The sequence below is a fragment of the Pleurodeles waltl genome, chromosome 10, assembly GCF_031143425.1.
Source record: "Pleurodeles waltl isolate 20211129_DDA chromosome 10, aPleWal1.hap1.20221129, whole genome shotgun sequence".
Taxonomy (NCBI): Eukaryota; Metazoa; Chordata; class Amphibia; order Caudata; family Salamandridae; genus Pleurodeles; species Pleurodeles waltl.
Window position 1 is genome coordinate 600641584 of NC_090449.1, and position 23698 is coordinate 600665281.

Here is a 23698-nt window from a genome sequence, read left to right on the forward strand (position 1 = left end):
TTGTCCCTTGCCCTGGGTCTCACTGAGAGCAGCTCTGAGGCTTCTTGGCCTCCTGCATTCTGCTAGTGGACCATGCCCGGGGGCCCATGCAGGCTCTTTATTGGGATTTGAAGACACTGGGCCTCATTTACAAGGTCTTTGCACCACTGTTGGATCATGTTTTTCGATGCAGCAGTGGCGCTAAGCAGTGCTTTACAATGCTCCAGATTTACAAACTGATGTATTTTGCTCCGATGCCTCAGTTTGCAAAACTGTGCCTCACATTGTACCTTTGTCAGGTATAATGTTTGCAAGCTAGGCGTTCCCTGGCAAAAAGCCAGTGGAACTGACGGAGTGAAATTTATAACATTTCACTGCGTCTTTCTGTGACTTCACTGCATCACAATTGTAACGCCTGCTCAGAGCAGGTGTTTAAATAATGCTGGGCTTTTGTCTATGGGAGCCTTCCTTGCATTGCTGGAGTAGCATAATTTTTTTGGCTCTTGTCCAACAATGTGTCAGTTTAGCGCTACAGATCCGTTAGAATTTCTGATGCGTCTGTGAAAACGTGCATCATGGAGCACTGTATATTAAATACAGCGCATCCATGGAGTCGTTAGGGAATCGTTGAACAGTGCAAGAAATCTGATGCATCGGGCATGAGGCCCTCAATGTGCTCAGCCCCAAGGGAACCTCTCACATTCCTTTCAGTTGTTCAAGGAGGGTGTCAGAGATCTGAAGTGGTGGCTGCTGGACCACAGTTAGACTAGTAGCAGACTCTTCTCCCTAGCCTACCCCACTCCGAGCTGATAATTGTTATGGATGCATTGTTGCTGGGTTGTAGAGGTCATCCGGGAGAGGTGAAGATCAGGGGTCTCTGAGACTCTGCCTCTACATCAGCCTGTTCGAGTTGCAAGCAATTCACTTGACATTGAAAGCCCTTCTCCCTCCCATCAAGCGGAACAGGTGCAGGTCCTTATGGACATCACCACAATGTGGTACTGCAACAAGCAGGGTGGATTGTGGACTCGGGTCCTGTGCCAGGAGGCACTGCACCTTTGGTACTGACTAAGCAGTTAGGGCATCTCTCTGGTTGTATAATACCTGGCAGGTTCTTTAAATCCAGGATGCTGAACTCAACCATCATTGCCTAGTGGATCACAAATAGTAGATATACTCAGAGGTGGCACAGTGCGTTTTTGAGCAAGAGGGATAACTCCAGTTCAAACTTTTCACCACTTTGAGAATGCACAGTGTCCAAACCTTTGCTTATTGGAGTTCCAAGGCAGTTCTCACTTGGAGACACATTTCGCCTTGAGTGAAGATCGACACTTCTATACTCCTTCCAGTTCATACCTCTCCTGCCTAACGTTCTGAAGAAGATCAGGAATGACAAGATCCAGTCATCCTGGTGGCTGCGGAGTATGCCATAAGAGTGTGGTGCGCAGCACTTCTGGCCATGAACATCTGACCTTAGATGTGGCTGCCTTTTCAACAGGGCAAGTGCTGCACCTCAGCCTGCACAGCTTACACCTCCATGCATGGAGCTTGAGCAGCGACAGCTGACTGCCTTTGATCTCCCTTCCAAGGCAGTAAATGTCATTCTGTCAACCAGAGGTACATCTGCTATGAACTATGCAGGATGCTGAGAAGCGTTTGTTGTTTGGTGTTCTTCCCAACATATTCAACCCTTTCAATCCCTGTTCTCTGATGTTCCACTTTTACCCTTTTCACAATTCCAGCAAGGCTTTGCTGTGGCCACAGTTAACAGTTACTTGTCAGACTATTGTCCTTTTTTTCGGTTGCCTGATCAGCCATCTCTGTTTAAATCACCTGTTATGCGTTTTATAAATGGGCTGACCCATATGTGCCCATCAAAACCTTTTATGATACCCCAGTGGGGCCTCAATCTGGGTCTCACATGCTTGAAGTGCACTTCATTTGAGCCAATGCACAGCTGTCTTTTCGGGTTACCCTTATTGCAGACAGTGTTCTTCATAACAATCATGTTAGCTGCAAGAATTCAGGCACAGATTTATACTCTGTTTGCACTGAATTAGCATAATTTTTTACGCTAATTCAGTGCAAACTTAACTCCATATTTCAACGCCATATTTTGACGCTAAATTAGTCTAACATCAAAATATTGGAGTTAAAGTTATTTTTTGGAAGTGTGAACCCACCCTGCATCAATGAAATGCAGGGTGGGCATTCCATCCAAAAAATTACTCTAAGGCCCAAGCGCCTTATTTATCCTCCAGTGCAAAAATGTTGCACCGGAGGGAGGCGGGCATACATAATGGCACTAAAGCATGCTTAGCGCCATTATTTAACGCCTGGGTCAGGGCGGGCGTTGGTGAACCTGTGGACCCATTTCCATGGTCAAACACCATGAAAAGAGCCCACAGGTGCCCTCCCCAAGCCCCAGGAATACCCCCACCCACACCAGAGGAACATCAAAGGATGGGGGACCCCATCCCAGGTAAGTAGGATAAGTATTTTTTTTTCTTTCAAAGTGCCATTGGGGCCATGAAATGTGCCCCCTTGGTTGGCACTGGGTGCAATGGCCATGACCAGGGGACCCTTGTCCCCTGTGCTGGCCTTTGGGGTGGTGGGCATGACTTGTGTACTTTATAAGACAGGAGTTATGTGGTATGGATGGTTTTGCGTCACGAAATGACGCTAGGCTGGTTAGAGTTATTTTTTTTTTTTACTCTACCCAGCCTAACGTCATTGTTTGGTGCAAAAACCCCCTTCTCCCATACCGCCACCCCTAACCAGCTAACATAATTGTCTATGACTCTAGCCCACCCTTTGCACCGGATTGCGCCATTCCATAAATTTGGGGCCCAGCTGGCGTCCCGGAATGGTGCAAGCGGCACTATACTTTTTGACACAAAACTGCGCAGTGGCAGTTTAGCATCAAAAAGTATAAATCTGGGCCTCAGTGTCTCACAGACAGCACAACAGCAACATAGAATTGCAACAAATAGGGCGGAATGGTTTTGTGGGTCCTTTCCCAGGAGTCCCTGTGCCTCTAAAAGTGGTTGAACTTTCAGGGCATCTCCCTGATTTCCCAGTCCCTGGGTGAATCTTTATATGACTAGGTGAACAAACGCAGTCAGTGGTGCCTGTCAGATCACAAACAACCTTGGTAGGCACTGCTTTGGTATCTATTCACAAAGCGAGGAATCTGCAGTTAGAAGTTTCTATTAAATGAAGAAGTTACTTGCCTTCGGTAATTCCTTTTCTGTTAGAGTCTCTATCTAACAGCAGATTCCTCACTGACCCACCCTAGATTCTAACCTGAAAGTATGCACACTGCCATATTCTAATTGTAGTGGCTTTGTGTCCTGCTCAGACGGAGATCAGAAAGAAACTGACCTCAGTGCGCAGAGGTGGTTCACATATAGGGCCCTCTGTATGATGTCTTGGGCAGAACAGGCCCGATGCGTAGCCACCTGGAAAAGCACAAGGGAATTTCTACGAAAGATCCTGGATTGAGTCTGGCAATTGTGATATTCACAAGGTGAGGAACCTGTGGTTAAATAGATTCTCTACCTGAAACGACTTTACCGAAGGTAAGTAACGTGTTTGGCCTGGAGGTGTTGTCCCTACGCCGCATTTTGGGTGGAAGTTGAGGAAGATGTGTTTTTTAACTCACATCCAACCCCTCCACCTCAAAGGTTGCCTTTTGTTTTTTAATTTTTATAGTGCTAGTCCCCTTCTTCTAACAGCACACATTCACTATAATTCAGCTGTAAAAATGGATTTTGCAGGTTCCATCAAATTAAGGCACTTTTAGCTGCAACAAATACAATGGTAAACAAAGATTTGATTTTAATATTTTGCCTTTCACTTTTTTATATATTGATACTAGGAAAATTGTTAGACTCACAGATTAGATGTCACTGAATTACTACTAACATTACTTCTATTTTGCTTTAGATGAACAAGAAAGACACAATGAGAAGAAAACATTTAGCATCTCCCCTACTCGTGGAATGCTTGAAGCACACGTGACCCACCTTTCAGCTAGCAAAGAAGCATTATTGATTACGTTTACTGCAAGGTAACATGTTACTTTTTGCAACTGAATATTTGCTTTTCACTAGATATTTTGAGATCAATTACGTTTTTCAGGAATCATGCCTTTAAATTCATAACTAAAACTGAGTATTGGTGAACTTAACCATCCTCTGAGACAGCAGTTTAATCTCCTGGGTCAGTCAATGACCCTGTCTCTTTGTCTGGGAAACTGCACTTAAGGATCAGACCTGTTGTGGCAAACCAACAGCTATTCAGGTGATGGCACTGTCCTTAATGTGGTCAATTTCAAGATCACTTTGAATTTATTCAACGGGAGGAAACATTCCAACCAGACAAGGAGAATGGCATTCTTTGGAGTCTTGACTCTTCTTGAACCAGAAAAAGAATGGATGAAATTTAGAGCTTGCATGGTAACCAAGGTTACCCTGAGGCATCCCAAGTGCTAAAGTTCAACAAGGAGACTGTTCATATCCTTTAGTTGGGCCATGTCATACAGTATACTGACATCCTTATTCATAGAGCTGTGGAAAACTTAAAATTGGTCTCAAACAATGTTTGCTGTCTGTTTTAGATTCTCAGTTGGGTGCAAGGCACTTGTTTACATGTAGCAAATACTTGTGCAAATCCCTATAGGCTTAGGCATTGCCTGAGGAAATATGCAGTTTTAACATGATATAAAATCAAAACCACAAGTTGTTCCCCGACAGAAGGTAAAACGTGGGAGAAAAATACAGGATCGGATAATGGTAGTTTACCAGTGGTTTTACCACTCAATAATTCTGAAAAGGTTAGTATGAGGGACAAACGTGTTTTTCCCCAGTTATTTCAAACCAGCAAGAAGGGTGATGACAATGAGGATGAAAGGTACTTCTATCATCTGCAGTTTCCGGATCCTTTAAGAACCCACAGTGACTCTTCAACAGATCTCAAAGAAATCTGTTTGTGTGGCACCTTCATGTAGGTTTCTTTCCTCAACCCACTGAAACAAATATGGAGAAAAACTGTTGAGACCTTTTGGACCTTTGACTGAGACTCTAAGCCACTGAGATGTAAAAGATTGTATCTTCCTTTGCCTCAATTGAATTCTGACTTGCCGCTCTTAGCCCAAGTACTGCATAAAACCAGCATACTAAAGATTGTAATGCAAGCATGAAAGGACGAAATTAGCTTTTGCATAGCATGCATCCTCTGTGAATGAAAATGGTGCTGAATGGGCATCCAAGACAAGGCCCTGTGATCTACAGATTCAAGGATAGAGTGACATTAAAAATAAGTAATGAAAGCAGACTCTTTTCAATCTAGCGTGCTTAAAAGGTTTCTATGAAACAACATACAGAGTGGCAATGTTTTAAAGATATTTTAAAAGCATATAGACAGTGGGCATAATCCCACACGACCTAATGATGCACAATAATGCACCATGTTGGTTAGAAGGACACATTTAATTTTAGATTGTGGCCTTTGACTAGTGAAATTTCACCAGTGAAATTCTGTCTATGATAAAATGGAATCTAAAACATCCTATTAATTTATGAGAGCGCCAATCTCACTGTGAGAACAATCACTGCGTCAAGGGTACTGGGTGAAATGGTCCACTACGGTAAAACCTGCGTGTTAGAAAATGTAAGAATGTTTTGGGTATGAGTTTGAACGATAGCTAAAAGTGGGCTAAAAATTGTAATATCATACGTATTTAGCATAGGGGGAGGATGCTTTGAGGGGAAAGATAAATGGATGGAATTAACCAAAACAATACATATCTCTTTGACAACCCAAAGGGCATACAACCTCCTTCAAACATAATTAGACTATAAGTTACCAAAATATTCTACCATTCGATGCGTTTGTTTCCTTAAAATCCTACATGACCAGTTGTTCAACAAATATTAATAATAATAATATCCTCAGTTTCCTCCCTCTGCTACCTACTGGCCCGTGACCGCAGGGTCGGCTTTAGGGCAGTGTGACAGGTGCAGCCGTACTGGGTGCCAACCTGGGCATGGGGTGCTCTATTTAGCAGTAACTAGCGATTTAAAAAGACCTGCCGCAGAGTTTCTTGGGTGTCCAACTTTAAGTTTAAGGCAGCATGTCTCTTGTGATTAATATTCCAGCTTGAGAGAGCGATCAGAGTTTTTTCTAGTGGCAGGTTTGACGCTCCCAGAGATCTATCTTTTATGTGGATAGCTGAGTGGATTACTGCTTTTGTCACAGAGATTAATTTGTTACCACAGTTCATAAGATACAACCCTAATATAGAACGGTGACTGTTACAAGCTGTCATCAAAGAGCTGCATGCAAACTGCATCAAATAGGTTAGGAATTACGTTTTTTCCCTCCAGTCTTTCATTATCTATTCCTAATGTTGCTAGAAAGGGTTTGTTTGGGTAGACATACATTGTTATTAGTAAAGCCAGCATTTACCAGTGCTTTAAACAAATTAAATGAATGTAAAAGAGGGGCTAGAGAAAGATGAGGGGCACTTTTGCACGGTGGTAGTGAAGGAATCCTAGGAGAAGGTCATGGGGGGGCACCAAAAATGATTTTCGCACCTGAAGCCAGCGGCGCTAAAGCCGGCCTGTGTGACCATGGCCTTGCACTGATCAATGACCTCTCGAGTTTAGTACATTTTTCAAAATCACTTCAAAGTCCATAGAACAGAGTGGTCTTAACAACATCATGTACAGAATAGTCTGCACTAAATTATTCTAACAAAAACAAGACTTTATTGACATGTACCAAACATCAGACCTGATGTTGTACACTGAAAATATTTTTGTTGTCTGACAATCCAGTAAATAGATATGGGATGATTTAAAGCTTGGTGCCAGACAATGTTAACATTTGGGGAGATTTAATAAAATACCACTTTGCACTTGTCAAAAGAGACACATTACTAGTTTTGAGGTCCTTATCCAAACCAGTACTGTAAAGCAAAATGGTAAGGGGCCCCTGCAGAATGTGATGGGGGGGGACCTTGGATTTCCCATATCTCACAGATTTCCATTGGCCTTGGGCAGAATGCGGGCTCACTAAAGATGAGCCTGAAAGGTTGCTCCTCCATGCACCGTCGGGGCTGCAGTGCTACGTTTATGATGTAACCCAATAATCTATTTTCTATCAAGTTCTCATATAATAAAGTCTTACCAAAACCCTCGAATTAGGCCTCATGAAATGCCAGAATATTTTGATGCCTCTCATACAATTATAAAAGAATTATGAGTCATAATGATGTTGTGTTAATAAGCAAGTCTTACCTCTTGTGCTTCAAAATACATTTTTTTCCCCTTAGTTCTATAGAACATGTAGAGGTTTTTTTCTTGCTTTAAAATCTAGTTTTCAGTTTGCCCGAGTTCTTTTGCTGCTGTAAGCCCTACTACCCGATGCACTAAATTCTATTACGATTGAAAAGCCTCACATTCACAAAAGGACAATTTTTGTGACTGCAGAAGAGTAAGCCTCATTGCACCGAGACGAGATGTACTACAGCATTTTCTTTTTACAAACCCTGCAGTTCGGTAAATCACAGGGTTTGCAACAAAATAATGTAGTTTACAAATGTACTTACCCATGTAGCGATTCAGTAGCTTGTTACCAAGGGCCAGATGGACGGAGCTTAGTGTTTGGGATTACCAAATCGCGATTTTTGCAATTTGTTATTTCAAACACTAATGTACGATGGTGTGTTTTACAGTTTCAGAGATCCCCAGTGGATTGCAAATAGACCTACTTCATGAATATTAATGAGGTCGGTCTAAGTTTGCGACCCACTGACAATCTAAAATATCACATGGATGGTGGCCTGCTGGACTCAGTAGACCACCATGTCTGTGATTGCTTCCAAATAAAGCAATCTTTTTTTTAATGTAGCTCATTTTTCTTAAAAGAAAAGAGATATATTTAGGAAAAAAATGAAACAATTTCTGTTTCATTTTTCAAGAGTGGGCAGTGATCCATGGGACAACTGCCTGCTCTTAAAAATATATATATATTTTGCATTCGAAAACAGGAAGTGGTCCCACGGGGACACCCTACCTTTTGCTAATGACTTACCGCTAATTTGGTGGTAAAATGTGAAGGTTTTGAAACCACAGTTCAGCCATAAAACATTTGTCCATACTGACGTAAATTGTTATTAGGAAAGGAGGCCCTAAACACACCCCTTCCAAATACTGTTTGCAATCCCAAATTGCAATAAGGTAACAGGTTCTGAATTACAATTTTGCCTTTGTACATTTGAAAATGCCTTTTTCGTTCACAAACAGCCCGAGTCTGTGAATCAGTCCGTTGTGAATGCAAAAAAGCTTCGTACATCTGGCCCCAAATCACTAAATGGAAGGTATTTATATTTGTAAAGGGCATATTTAGGACGTCCCTTCCAAATAGCAATTCCTCATGGTAATTTATTAATTTTCGGCAACTGAAATGGAGTTGCAAAACATTATTTATTGAACCTCAAAGGAGGTGGTATCTCTTTGCAAACAGGAATGGGTCCCTAAGGTGCCCCTTCCCCTTCGTGAATGGCCTAAAAACATTTTCAGGAGGCAGAGGTACCTGAGACCACAGCTAACTCTTCAAAAATAGTTTTACAAACCTTTCTCTTTTTTCAATTTTTGTAAACGTATCCCCATTTATAAATCTTACCTCAAGTGTAGTTTTTGACTAATTACAAACTGAAAAAATGAGGAGTTAGACCTGTCACCTTAGGGTGTTATTCCCCATAACTTTTTTCCTTCCTCCTCTACTTTTTTAGACCTCGTTTTTGCTGGTATTAGGGCTCTGCGCACATTACCACTGCTAACCAGTGCTAAAGTGCTTGTGCTCTCTGCTCTAAACATGTTACTATTGGCTTATACCCAATTGACATATTTAAATTACTTACAAGTCACTAGTAGCATGACCGTACATGTGCCCAGGGCCTGTACATTAACTGCTAGTAGTGGGGCTGTAGCATTGGTTGTGCCACCCATTTAAGTAGCCCTTTAAAACATGTCTCAGGTCTGCCATTGCCGAGTGTGTGTGTGTGCAGTTTAAACTGCCATTTCAACCTGGCAAAATAAACCTTTCGCCAGGCCGAAACCTTTTTTGATAAATATAAGTCATCCCTAGGGGAGGCCCTTGATAGCCCAGAGGGAAGGGTGCAATGTATTTAAAAAATAGGATATGTTCTTTTAAGTTTTGCATGGTCTGATAGTGAAGAACTCTTATTGAATAAGTGTAAGTTCCAAATGGGAAGAGATAAATGGTTCATGTTTGGTGTCTCAGGAATCACAATTTAATTTCAAATCCTAACTTATGATGAAGTCAGATCTTAAATTGTAATTCTGAAAATGCCACTTATGGAAAGTTGGTATTTTTTTGTCTTAGCAATTTGGTGCCTGCGGCCTGCCTCTGGTCACATGACCAGGTGAACTTGCCAACTGCACTTTGTGTATTCCTCCTAAACCGCCTCACACAGTGGCAGCCTAGGTGTGACTTGATGGGCAATCACTGTCAGGTTGCGAGCGGGGGAGCTGGACACAGCCTCACTTAAGCTTGACTAGGCTGTATCCTGTCCACACACAAAGGACATAACAACCCATGCATTGTCACTCTAGCGAGCCTGGAGTCAGGGCAAAGGGAAAGCAGGAAATTCCTTGAACTTCCAAGCCATTGTCTAGAAGCTATCCCCCACTTTTCGAACCAGGGCAGCAGGCTATTAGACCTCAGGACACCACCACCTCAGTACACTTCTGGATACTCTTCCAGGAAGACAGACTGCTGTACTGCCACTCTGCTGGACTGCACTCTACTGGACACCTCCTTTGCTGTGTTGACCTGTTTTCTGCTGCCCTCTTGAACTGCACTCTGCTGGACACCTCCTTTGCTGTGTTGGCCTGCTTTCTGCTGCCCTCTTGCTGGGGTGAGAAGGACTGGACCTGCATCTCTTGAACCCAGAAATGAGAGTGACTCTAAGGGCCAGTTGGCTTGCCTCCTTATTTGAAATATCAGGGCCATAACAGGCTTCCAATAACCATGCATCTGCATCTGGACTCTGCCAAGTGGTGCCACCCCAGTCCTGGACCTTTGGAAGTGGGCCCAAGGTGCTCTGCCAGCCTGTGGTTTCAACGGAACCGGTGCATCTCCTCTGTTGCATGGCACCAACCTGAGCAGAACCAACGCATTGCCACAACTGCGTGGATTGAACCCTCCACAAAGGCTCGCATCACCGCATCTCGCATCACCCTCGGAACCACCACTGCGTGGTGCACCCTCATAGCAGGCCCTTTCATTTCTCGTTGATGGGCAGCCTTGAATTCGCCAGACACCTTATTGTAGCCTCACAGCTCTTAGGAATCAAATCACCGCCCGACTGCGCATAGCATCACTCACACCGCCCTTCACATTGCAAGCCCTGTCATCGAGATTCTCGACGTCAACAAAGCAGGAGCTCGCACAGCAGCCTCACTGCATCTCGGAAGCGGCACATCTCCTCAGATGCACAATGCATCCTTGGCACCAATCCATGCAATGCTCTGTAAACCAGAATTAAATACTTTTGTTCAGTGGGCCTAACTGGGACCCTGTAGCCGACCTGTGGTCTGCCTAAACTTTTGACCAGATGTCCACAGTTGGCACGTTACACCTTTTGGCTCTATTTTCTTCAAAAACTTTTACATTCAATATCTTTGGTTCTACTAATTGGATTTTTGATGTTCTGGTCTTGTTTTATTTATTCAAAAGTAAATTATTATTCTTACTCTGTTGTGGGCTCCTTTTGTAGTTTGTTTTCACTGTCTTACTGTTTGTAGTGTTGCACAAATACTTTACACATTGTCTCTAAGTTAAGGCTATCTGCTCTGTGCCAAGCTACTATGGGGTTGAGCACAGGTTAATTTGGGGTTTGCTTGTGCGTTGCTCTGAAAAGGAGTATAGTTGCTGCTGACCAGGGCTTACGTTCAACCACACAACCCAATTTCTTACATGAGGGAGGTTGAAAGGGCTGCCCCACTTGTTATTGCGATTCATGAGGAGTACAAATGCTTTGCAAACACAGGTGTCGCAAACCTTTGAACTGATACCATAAACTGGCTGGATGATATCTCTTTTTGAAATACAATTTTGGAAACATATACAACTGCTTTGATAATTTTGCCTTCTCTTTTCAACCTTTGTGTATAAGTTAAATAATTCTTCAATGTTTTATTTGTCATATATAAAAGATGTATTTAGAAATGTGTATTGAAGTAAATCCCTTGTTGGCACTTTTACTTTCTCTTCTATAGTTCGCCAAGCACACAAGGGTATATTGGGTTGTCTTTTTTGACTCAAGAAGATAATTTTTTGACATTTTCAGTACTTCAATGTCTGGCAAAAGTAGTGGGTGGTAACACCTCTTCAAATCATATACGCACTTACAGGGGTCCCCAGCTCATATTTTACGCTATAAGGAAGAAATTAAGAAAGATTTGTTGACATAAAAGCGACAGAAAGGTGGTTGGATGAGTGGGTTAAAGCATGGCTGGGTGAAAGGGTAGATGGATGAGTGGGTAAAAGGATGGATGGAGTGGATAGTAGAGAAAGGATGGAAGGTGAGTGGGTGAAAGGATGGGTGGATCAGTGGGTGAAGGAATGGTGACGGAAAGGATGGATGAGTGAAAGAATTGGTGGGTGAAAGCACGGGTGGTGAAATTTTGGCTCTATGGGTGAAATGATGGATGGATAAATGTGTGAAAGGATAGGTGGGTGGGTACATGGATGTAAGGATGGATAGGTGGGTAAAATGGTGATTGCGTGGGTGAAAGAATAAGTGGGTGAGGATGAGTGGTAGGTGGATGGGTGGGTGAAACGGTGGTTGGATGAGTGATTGAGAGGGCAGGTGGATGGGTGAGTGAAAAAATGTCAGAGTAAGTGGAAATCTGGATGTGCAGAATGATAGAAGAGTTAAATGGATAAGAGGATGGAAGCCTGAGAGGTTGGATGTTTGGGTGAAAGGATGGCTGAGTAAATGGAAATCTGATAGGCTAGATAAAGGATGAAAGGAGCAAATGGAAATCTGAGAAGGTGGTTGCGTGGGTGAAAGAATACGTGGGTGAGAGGATGAGTGGGAGGTGGATGGGTGGGTGAAACGATTGTTGGATGAGTGATTGAGAGGGCAGGTGGATGGGTGAGTGAAAAAATTGCTGAGTAAGTGGAAATCTGGATGGGCAGAACGATAGAAGAGTAAATGGATGAGAGGATGGATGTAAATGGAAGTCTGAGCGGTAGGATGTTTGGGTGAAAGGATAGCTGAGTAAATGGAAATCTGATAGGCTAGATAAAGGATGAAAGGAGCAAATGGAAATCTGAGAGGGTAGCTGCATCGGTGAAAGGATTGCATAGTAAATGGAGATTCGATAGGATGAGTGGGCAAAAGGATGGCAGAGTACGTGGAAATCTGAAAGGATGAATGGACAAAAGGATCAATTGATTGATGAAAGGCTTTATTGATGAATGGGTAAGTCAGATAAAGGGTGGCTGGATGTGTGGAGGGATCAATGCATAAAGAATGGATTGAATGACCAATGGATGGATGGAATGGTCAAAGATTGAAAATTAAATGAAAGAAAAAATGGATGTCAGAATGGAAAGGTGAAATGGTGGACATCAGCGGGTAGGTGGAAGGGCAAAATGATGAATGTATAGATGCTTGGATGGAACAGACAAAGGTGGTCTTCTGCGGTGCGTCAAGATCACTTGCTTTCTTTCAAAGTGGAGGTTATTTTCATTTTCTGGATACTCCCTTGAGCACTTGTAAGACAGTGTTGTCCCTCCTGACTGCTTTGTAGGCTAGATGGTGTGAGGAGTACTCTTGCCCAAGCAGACCAGAGAACAACCTCCTGCCCACTTCCGTAACTGAACCTTTCCCTCTGAAGCATTCATTCAGTGCAACCTTGCTTTTGACGCTCTGCAGCATGCTGTTCTATGGCTTATTTTTTTGGCCTTAAAAAGCCCAAAATATACTAACTGAAGCACTGCGAATGTTGCCATTATATCATCAATGGCTTAAAAGCCGCACAATGTAATGATATTTGTACAATGTATTTTTTAAGATTAAAATCATTTGAAATGTGTTGTTTTACTACATCATGGTTACAAAAAACTGAATTTAGAATTTCTTGAGGTTCACATGCTCGGTTCACCTGTTTAATTTTTAGCACATTCTTCTTCTTTCAGGAATGCAATTCAATATGAGACGCAGGTGACATTTCACGGCATGTTGGGAGAGCAGCCCTGCAGCTTACGTATCCAAGGCAGAGGCTCTTTTGATCAGAAATACGAGGCTATGCGTAACCCTTAGTGCATGTAGAGGTGTCTACATATACATATCTGCCGCACAGACTATTAATATAATGCTGTCTACATCCCTGGCCTCTTTAAATGTGTTAATATGATTACTTATACTGAACAATCAGGAGAAAAGAAAAACACTTTTTGTTCTGTACATTTTATCATCTGAATATATAAATGTAAAAAATGTATTGTACTATGTAAACTATTGCAGATTGGACAATAAAAAAAAGTCAAACGCCTTTTTAACGTTATTTATATATTTATGTGCTAGTTTGGTAAAGTCTTCTATTTAGCCATTGGTTACGTCTGAGCTCTAGGACAAGTACAAAGGAACCATGTGGTGCAAAAGAGGGAGAGTTAGACCCCTATTATGAGGTTGGTGGTGAAACAGCGAAACTCACACATTCAGTAAATACTGATTCCACAGGGTTGAGTAAACAAAATGTGTTTAACAACACTGATTATGAGTGTTTACGTGTACCGTGGAATCGGTGTTTAGCACGTGTTAAATATGATACAGCACCTAATAAATAGCACATGCACAAAACATCAGGAAGTGCCCTTGTTCATGCATAGAAAGTTCATGGAATGAGAAAATAAATCCAAAGGTAATAACACACAGAAGTAACTCTGGAACCTCTCCCATCCACCCGAAAGCCCATAAACAACTTCCTTCTTGGACTGTGCAGTCAGTCATTTTGTGTGGCCAACTTCCCATACAACACAACATACAGAATCCATTGACATTGCTCAATAATCACAAGCAGAACCCTTCCAAGCTCTTCCATCATGGAACCCAGCACACTAAGGAAGTACTAGTTTACAGATCTTGAGGTGAAAGTCCTGGCCAAGGAGGTGTTTAGACATTGCTAGAGCTGATCTTGATTCAACAAAATATGTGTTTGATATTTTGAACACTGTAAACACTTCTGCACTGAAACGACAACACTGCACTAACATAGCTGCATTTTCCTGTGATTGACACAATTAGACCCAAACTAGGGCACAACCCCATTTTCTTTTCTGAAGTAGTCATCATAATGCATGTGTTTTCATTCTTTTGTTCACCGCACATAACGCCAGTGTGCACTTGTAATGCTCTGTGTTGACGTACTCAAAGAAATACTTCGGAAATCTTTGCAACATTGAGATTGAAGCTTTGTTGCTTTGTCTCGTGATTCGGACTTAGAATATTTTTACTTTTCCTTCATGTCATGCTATTGCTGCATTTGCCTGAGCCATAAGCTAGTTCCCTTTATTGATGTGATATGCATTTGGACTATTATTTTTGCTTTCTCTATTGCACCTTGAACTCATTCAATAAACATTTAGGATGTGTATTTTACTAGGACCTCCAGAGAGTTAATCCGTTGAAATGCTATTTATTGATCTTGAATGAGTGTGCTATGTAGAGACATATTGCCTCATACATAGTTGACGTTTAACACAATCCCGATGGAGAGTAGGCACTTCCTCTGGCAAAATAGCTTTCAACAACCCCATAATTTAGTGTGCCATCACATGCTGAAGATACCATCAAAAGCATGCTTATAGAAGGAGGTACCGGCCATGCTCAATAACATATCAGCATATCTACATGATGCTGTGAACATTAAAAACTGGTCCAGACCAAACCTTGAAATGCTAGGTACTTAAGTGAGATGCAAAGCACAAGCAAGCACGAAAGCATGGCAGCTGTTGGTTGTTCAGCTCTACCTCAGGCATTGGAAGGAAAAAATATGACAATCCTCATCATATCTGAATTGGAAGACATGAAAGATCTCAAAGTCAAAGAAACACGAAGTAAGAGACATGAGAGTTTTTATGAAAGCACTTGTGGTTGTTAAAAAGTTGACTTGGCTTAGAACCATTATCATTGTGAAGAGTGACTGGTCGGTTTTGTAAACATATTCACACTGATTCATGCTTGTGCTGATATGTAAGCTATCAACTCCCAAATTGTACTGCTGGCATGTATTTAAATTGGACTACAATAATCATAATACATTGTTATCTTGATGATGAAGGATAAGTTCTGTACCCAGTAGTTCGAGGGCTATGATGAATATTGCGTGGCATTGTGGTTTGAGCAGTTCACTATACATAGGTCTGGATCACACAGCCTTTGCATATTAATGTAGGTAGCAAGCTTATTACTTTTTACATAAGTTCACCAGGGTATATATGACTGCAGTCAGTTAACACGAGGATGTCAGGGAATCTCTTTGTTGCATAGGGGTTCGCTTTGCTGACACTGACTGAGTGGGTATCCAAGGGTAACTGCATATGCTGTTGACTCACTCTCTGCAAAGCATCCATTGCTTAGCAGAGTATTTTGCTGAATGTTGGCTGGGAAATGCCATGCACCAATACTAGTGTTCCTTGTGTGGTGTATGTTGCAAATAATTCTAGCTCTGCTAGCATTTTCAGGAAGGCCAATAGCAGTGTATCCTAATGTTGGTCTCCGGGGCATCCATAATGACAAAAGTTTGTTATGCAATGTGCTCATATTGAGTCTGTGTATCCTGTTGATTTCAAGCTGACTCATATTTTCAGGTTTCAGCCTTACACTGTCAATCCTCCCTCTTGTCATGTAATTCTACATCATTTGAGGCCATTGATTAGTGTAGGAAGCTGGCCTAGTTTGTAGTGGGTACCTAAGTTACTTACACCTTATACCTGGTCCAGTTATCCCTTATTAATGAAATGTAGGCAGTGTTCTAGCAGCTTAGGCTGTCTAGTGGTAACTGTAGCAGAGCAGCTTAGGCTGAACTAGGAGACATGCAAAGCTCCTGCAGTACCACTATGGTTACACAGTACTTATACACAATAAAAGACAATGCTCCATGTTACCAAAAATAAAGGTACTTTATTTTAGTGACACAAGACCAAAAAAATATCTTAGAGGCAATACTCCTTCTGGAAGTAAGTATTATACACAATAAATACAACAGAGACCAAAATCAGGCAAGTAAATAAGAGCCCAGGAAAGTAGGAGTAAAGTACTGCAAATTTCCTCAGGACACACTACAAGTCGTGATAAGAGATATTGCAAGGACCAAGCAAGACTGCAATCAACAAATGGTGGATTCCTGGACCTGAAGACCTGTGAAGAGAGGAGACCAAGTCCAGAAGTCGCATAAGATTCCAGGAAGGACAGGAGCCTCTGCCAACCTAGAAGATGGTGCCAAAGAGAATTCTTCGGTTAGAAGAAGTCTGCAGGAGAGCACCAAAGACGATGGCTACAGGTTCCTGCGTGGTGCAGGAGATGGTCCAGGTCGAGATATTGGATGCAGGCTGTTTGGGTCGCTGGCTTTGTCCAAGAAGCCTTGGTTCAAGCTAGGTCGCGGTTTGCATAAATAATGGCACTGCCTGGACCCAGGAGGGACCTGGGGGCCTCAACTCGGACTGAGGAGGTAGAGAGGGGTCCCAACAATGGAGAGAGCCCACAGATGACTAGGCAGCACCCACGGGAGTCCCAGGACACGGGGACAAAGAAGGTGCAAAATGCCGTTGGTGCAGCACAACAAAAGAAGGTCCCACGCCGCCGGAGAACACCTCAGCGAGTTCTGCGTCACACAATAGAGTGCTGTTGACCTGGGCTACACTGTGCATGAAGGATTCTTAGAAGAAGTACACTGAATCCCAAGGAGTTGGAGATGACGCGGTGCACAGGGGTACTGTCGCAAACCGGGAGGGCAAGCTCTTATCTCCTCCAAATTTGGACAGCTGGACTTTAGGACAATCTGGGTCGTGTTGGTCCACCACCTGTGTTCCAGGGAGCACGCTCGTCATCAGGAGAGGAGTCCCAGAGAACTAGTCGTCGTCGCAGAAGGTGCCTGCAGTAGCAGTGAAGTGACTCTGTCACTCCACAGGAGATTCCTTCGGTTCTTCTGGTGCAGGGTGAAGAGCGTGCACACCTTGGAAACTGTTGCAAATGCTGGCTGGCGCTGAAGTTGCAGGTCACAGGAGTCATCCTGGATACTTTGTTAGAGTTACAGCGATTCCTGGAGCAGTCTGCGGTTGATCCGATGGTCAGAAGCTAAAGCAGAGGATTCCTGGAGGAGTCTTGCACGCTGAATCTGAAGAGACACCCACAGGAGACACCCTAAATAGCCCTGAGAGAGAGATTGGCTACCTACCCAGGTATGCACCTATCAGGAGGCGTCACATGCTGGCACTGGCCACTCAGAGATCTCCAGAGTGTCCCCACACTTTGGAAAACAAGATGGCTAATGCCAGGGACACACTGGAGGAGCTCTGGGCACCACCCCTGGGGTGGTGATCAACAGGGGAGTGGTTACTCCCCTTTCCTTTGTCCAGTTTCACGCCAGAACAGGGACTAGGGGGGTCCCTGAACCGGTGTAGACTGGCTTATGCAAGGAGGACACCATCTGTGCCCTTCAAAGCATTTCCAGAGGCTCTGGGGGCTACCCCTTCCAAGCCTGTAACACCTATTTCCAAAGGGAGAGGGTGCAACACCTTCCTCCGAAAGGAAATGCATTGTTCTGCCTTCCTGGGACTGAACTGCTCAGACTCCAGGAGGGCAGAAGCCTGTCTGTGAGGTGGCAGCAGCTGGAGCTACAATGCAAACTTCAGAGAGCTGGTTTGCCAGTACTGGGGGTCCATGGTGGACCCCCAGGATGCAGAGGATTGCCCCACCCAATACCAGATTTGGAATGGGGTGACAATTCCATGATCTTAGACACCTCACATGGCCATATTCGGAGTTACCATTGTGAAGCTACATATAGGTATTGACCTCTATGTAGTGCACACGTGTATTGGTATCCCCGCACTCACAAAGTCAAGGGAATTGGCCCTGGACAGCATAGGAGCACCTTTGCTAGTGCAAGGGTGCCCTCACACTTAGTAACTTTGCACCTAGCCTTCAGTAAATGAAGGTTAGACATATAATTGACTTATACATTACTTAAGTGCAGTGAAAATGGCTGTGAAATAGTGTGGGCACTATTTCACTCAGGCTGCAATGGCAGTCCTGGAGAAAGGTTTGTCTGAGCTCCTTATGGGTGGCAAAAGAAATGCTGCAGCCCATAAGCATCTCCTGGAACCCCAATGCCCTAGGTACCGAGTTACCATATACTAGGGACTTATAAGGGGGGTCCAGTGTGCCAATTGGCATTGGAATATGAAGTCACTAAACTATAGTGACTAATTTGGAAGTAGAGAGAACATAAGCACTGGAGTTCTGGTTAGCAGAACTTCAGTGCCACAGTTAAGCACAACTGACAACATACACATTAGTCCACAAACTATGAGCACTGGGGTCCTGGCTAGCAGGATCCCAGTGAGAAAGGCAAAACATACTGACAAACAGGCAGAAATTGGGGGTAACATACCAAGAAAGATGGTACTTTCCTACAATTGGTGGCCTAGTTTCAATCCTCATGCTGAATAGCTTCTTGTAGCAGAACATGAATCTTGCATGGCATGATATAGTGGCCTAGCAGTGTTGCATCTATGCTGCTGTACTCGTCAGTGGAAGTTTGAACTGCTGCAATCAACCAGTGAGTGCTTCACATGTCCATAGCTGTTTATGTAGGACTGCAGGTGTGTGTATGTGATGTATTTTCCCACTCAAACATTGAATGTATTGTGTTTTTGCAGTGTTGTTTTGGTCTTAGTTTGTTGCCTTGTTTTACAACTTTTCCTTATCTACACTTTCAGGAACATTTACCATCTGCTTTTGACTGAAGATATTATTACTGGTATTCAATGACCTCTCATTCTTATAGTTAGGTTCTATTTACCACATGCATTATTTTTCACATTTGGTAAATATCAGAAGTTCAAATAGCACATGTAATAAATAGTAAACACTCTACCTCAGACATTTTCTATTTAGCATAAATATTGCGTGCAGTCTTTAACTTGTGATTTGTTAAGTCAGTAAATTTATACCACTACCGCTAGCTCATAATCAGGGCCTTCGAACCAGACCCGATGCGTTAGTAGTTGTATGCAATGGTCTTCAGTCACAGCTTCTGAATCAAGACCATGTACAGTTCATTTGAAGATTAAACTAAATAGTTTCGTTTTCAAAAATTGCCTGATTCGCTTCATATTTGGTTCAGATTAGGATTGAGGGTGTTCCAGAATTTAAGTCCTTGAACATCCAGGGATCCACCATCATGTTACATCTTCTCAAAGGAGTATTGGTTGATCAGATGAGTAAAAGTTAATCAAAGGGTACCTGATTAGTGAATAGTGGGGTATCACTTTCACGTATTTTTGGCCTTTACCCCAGAACACTCCACTGGTGGTGAAAAGCATCATAAAGGTGATATCGTCTTTGCAGAGAATGGTTTTATTCTTTGCAGCTTCCTTTCAATTCTATTTGAACTTCATTTCTCTAAGGGTTCTTCTGAATGACTTTGACTTTGTTTACATTTTCTAAAGGCATTTGATACAGCCTGTTCTTAGCTCCAGGCAGTACTGTAGTGCTTTATTAAGGAAATTTATATTGCAGAAGCATCTGTATTATCAAGCACTGGATAAAGAACAATATAGTCGAGGAAACCAATGTCGTTAAGAACTACTAATTGGTACTACTAAAACTATCCAGTACATTTTTACATATTTACATTAAACCATTTTATTACAGTTACTAATTTGGTTAAATAATGAACATTTACAACTTGAGACATGTGGAAAAGTTACTTGTCTAGAATCACGATTCTTGGGCATATTATACAAATCTCCCTGATGCCTGGACAACAACTTTGCCATTAGGCTGGTAAGGTAGGGGGTGGGCATGTGCATTTGTGAGCGAACTCCCAATTCATAGACAGTTGCACTCACATAAGTACTTCATTTACACATTCCTTCCAATGCCCTCGTTCCTAACAGAAGTACAGGGAACTGTGCAAGCAGATGGGGGTCATATGTGAAAACGGTCACTCTAGTATAATCCCTTACTACTAAGAACATGCAGGTCAAGATTTAAAATGACACCTGGCTTTATGAAAAGAAAAAGGTCGCCAATTACCATGGTTGCTTTCACATCATGCATAGCAAAACAGACATAGGTGATTTGATTTTATTCAAACAAGCTATTTTTCATTTACGTTGAATTTCACTTAGAAATTGCTAGAAATATTTAAATCAGCAAGTCAATCTTTTCTAAACTGGGATACTTCCTTTCTCTGTAAATTCAGTTTTCTGTGTCAAGTGACACTGCTTTGAGCTGCCTACTTTATTCTGCATGCAATCGCCATGCATGACTGGCTTTAAAGCTGATGCCCACTAATGTACACAATCTAAATGCCAAACTATCCTGTGTAATCTTATTCAGCAGAAATCTTTTTTTACTAATTTGTTGCAACACAAGTTTTGAAATGAATCATATTCAAAGTTTGAAAATGCAAATTTCCTTTGACATCAATCCTCTTTTGTCAGGTTCACTTAGATCCATTTAACTTCTACATGAAAATTCCCTTGCTTCATCTTTATCTTCCTCCAGCTAGCCCTCTTTACTTAGGTAACTTGCATAACTGCACCTATATCGTCTCAAAGTCAAAAGTTAAAATATACTTTTTTCATGTTTTCCATATTAAAAACATGAAAGTTCACATAAAAACAAATCCATAAAATAACTATAAAAACATAACCTTACAAAAATACATTTAATTCAAGACAGCTTCTCCACATGACAATTTACAAATAAAAATGAGCTTCCAGAGAAATTTGATTAAATACATTTTCCCCTACCAACTTTAAAATTTATAAGATTAAAATTTCGGAGTATATACAAAGCATAGTAAAGTGGAAGATTAATTATTCTAGGACACCAACATTTCATTCGAAATAGCTTCCCCAGTCCTTTGTTTACATATTGAAATGGCCCTTTACAGAAATTTAGACACATCAAAACAAACTTCAAGGGAGTGCAAATTGTTGCAAAAAGAGTAAGCGGGTCTGCACTGTCTAACATTACATTTCTGTATTAATGGCTGTAAAAATTGTAACTGTGAAATGTCATAACATTTACAAAAACACATAGGGTGCAGTGTGCGTTGTTCTGAAACACCATTGCACGGACAGTCAATTTGGTTGATAAATCATTTACTCAAGGAAAATAAATAAAATGGTGAATAATACTATATCTAAAACGGGTTGGCACAAATCTCTGCTGGGGTTGAATACCTGCTCCAAATAAAGTTCGATGTCATTGTTATGTCATTGCTTGTTCCCAGCAGATTATCATGATCAACACTTAGCTTAGCACGTTCCTTAATCAATCTTTCCCTCTCTAAGTTATTCAATGCTAAATATTTAATCTCAACCTTTGAGACTCCAAGTAGGGAGGAAGGATCACAAAAAAGGGTTGTTCTACCCAGCTGTCAAAAAAAAAAAAAAACTTAACATATTTGAACCATGGTATTCTCAGGACAAGATCCTGGGACAAACAGTCTGTAATTATTAACCTGGTTAAAGATACCTCAGGTTGAGACCAAAACCTGTGCCATAGTATTACTGGGCATATCCTAATAAGAGCTTCTAAAAATGGTAGTCCCACCACTTTGTGACAAAAATAAGTAGATACAGTATGTGGGACTGCAAGGTATTTTCATATACATGCGTTTTCTGCACGTAAGTTCTCTAAATTCACAAAACCCCATACACCAGCCCCATAATGTGCCAAAGAAGTACATTTTGCTTTATAGATGGTACAGAGCTCTTTAAGTGCCCCCCAATCTAGTCCCACATCTGTAAAGCTCAATGATAGATTTGTTAATCAGCAAGGTTCTTTTTGTAACCAGCTGCATCTGATGGAGACTTGTACATTTTGCTTTATAAATGGTACACAGCTCTTTAAGTCTCCCCACCCTCCCCCCACAATCTAGCCCCAAATCTATTAAGCCCAGCGATAGATTTGTTCATCAGCAAGGTTCTGGTTGTAAACAGCTACATCAATTAGAGACTTCTAGCCGCAGATTCCTTACTTTAGAATCTAATCCAAGCACAAGACTGGATCCGTAAACTTTTTTCCCCCGCCACGTCTGCGCATCAGAAGAGGGCGTCACGTGACTCTGTACCACCAGATGTGACATCAGCGGAGTCCATCTAACCTCCTCTCTGACGCGCCAACATCAGTTAATTATTTTCCGCACTTGCAACCCGGATCTGGTAATTGTTTGTTATGCCGTTTTCAACATCTTCATGATTTTCAATGGTCAATATGCATTCTGTGCTCAAAAAAGTAAATTCTATACTCGAAACAATACATTTAAATGGGGCCTGCAGATCAGAACCCTCTTTAGCAGAAGCCAAATCAAAGTTGAAAAGTACATTATTGTCTTTTTACCATACACATACAAAGTGAGATAGATCCTGATCATTATGGTCCACATAACCACATATTTCCCTAGCAGGGTGGAAACATAGGCAGGTATTAAATCCCCCCCAAATCACCAAATTATCCCCCCCCTTTCACAGAGAAAACTGTTTCCAGTTCTTTTGCAATATTACAGATCACAGCAGCAATCTCCAAAGTGAAATATTATTATAATAGTTATAAATATACAAATGCACACTTCTAGTAATTTTAAGACCAATAACCTCATGGTAGGGTGAGTACAACTTGTTATAGAAAACATTTCCTGAGAACAAGGTAGATATATGGGTAATAAGACTTGCTATCTCTGCCTGCCAGAGAAAAAACTGCAGGTGTATAAATTGTAGTACAGCCATTGATATGATAATCATCAGTGGCCTGTGTTTCCTGGAAATACAGGATTGCAAAATTCTTAACAAAGGACAGCAAATCAGGGTTATGTATTTTGTTCTTAATGCCAGCTACATTCTAAAATAGGAGGCTCCTCTTGGTATAATTATAAGGAATTAATTTAGAGGTGTTAGAGGCTGATGTGTTCAAGTTGCTATCACAAATAACAGGAGATTGGCAAACAAACTTCTGAAATCCTGTTGAATTTAAAATGTCTGAATTGGAACTAAAAGGCTCATGATTATTAGACACAGGCCGTCTCACTACTTCGTCCAGAGGAATCGAGAGATGTAAGCCAGAATGAGTTTGTTTATAGCTAAGTCAGTCATTTGCATCCAAAGCCCCAGGTATCTAATCAGTTCATAGTAGGGACATTATATAGTTATCATGCCTCTTTCTCTGATTAAATGTATGCTTTTTAGCAGGATCTCTTGTATCAGGAGGTTCATGGAAAAAGCTCAAGGGTGTGAGCGCAGGTGTATTAATAAGAATTATTAATGAGTGTTCATGTATTCTGAATAATGGATGTGTGTAGAAAATATAATAATGTAGAAAAAAATAATGCACACATTGGAAAATGTGATTTCGATGAGTGGCGGCAACGTTCACGAA

General features: G+C 41.8%; 1 protein-coding gene across 1 annotated transcript in view; it reads left to right on the top strand.

Moving 5' to 3' along the window:
- The window catches only part of DLEC1 (DLEC1 cilia and flagella associated protein), a 535808-nt gene extending 522231 nt beyond the window's left edge, over positions 1-13577 (top strand). The window contains exons 38-39 of the mRNA XM_069211058.1: positions 3928-4051; positions 13222-13577. Coding sequence (XP_069067159.1) covers positions 3928-4051; positions 13222-13345 — 248 coding nt within the window. The 3' untranslated portion in view covers positions 13346-13577. The remainder of the gene's footprint in view (positions 1-3927; positions 4052-13221) is intronic.
- Positions 13578-23698: the final 10121 nt, after the last annotated feature.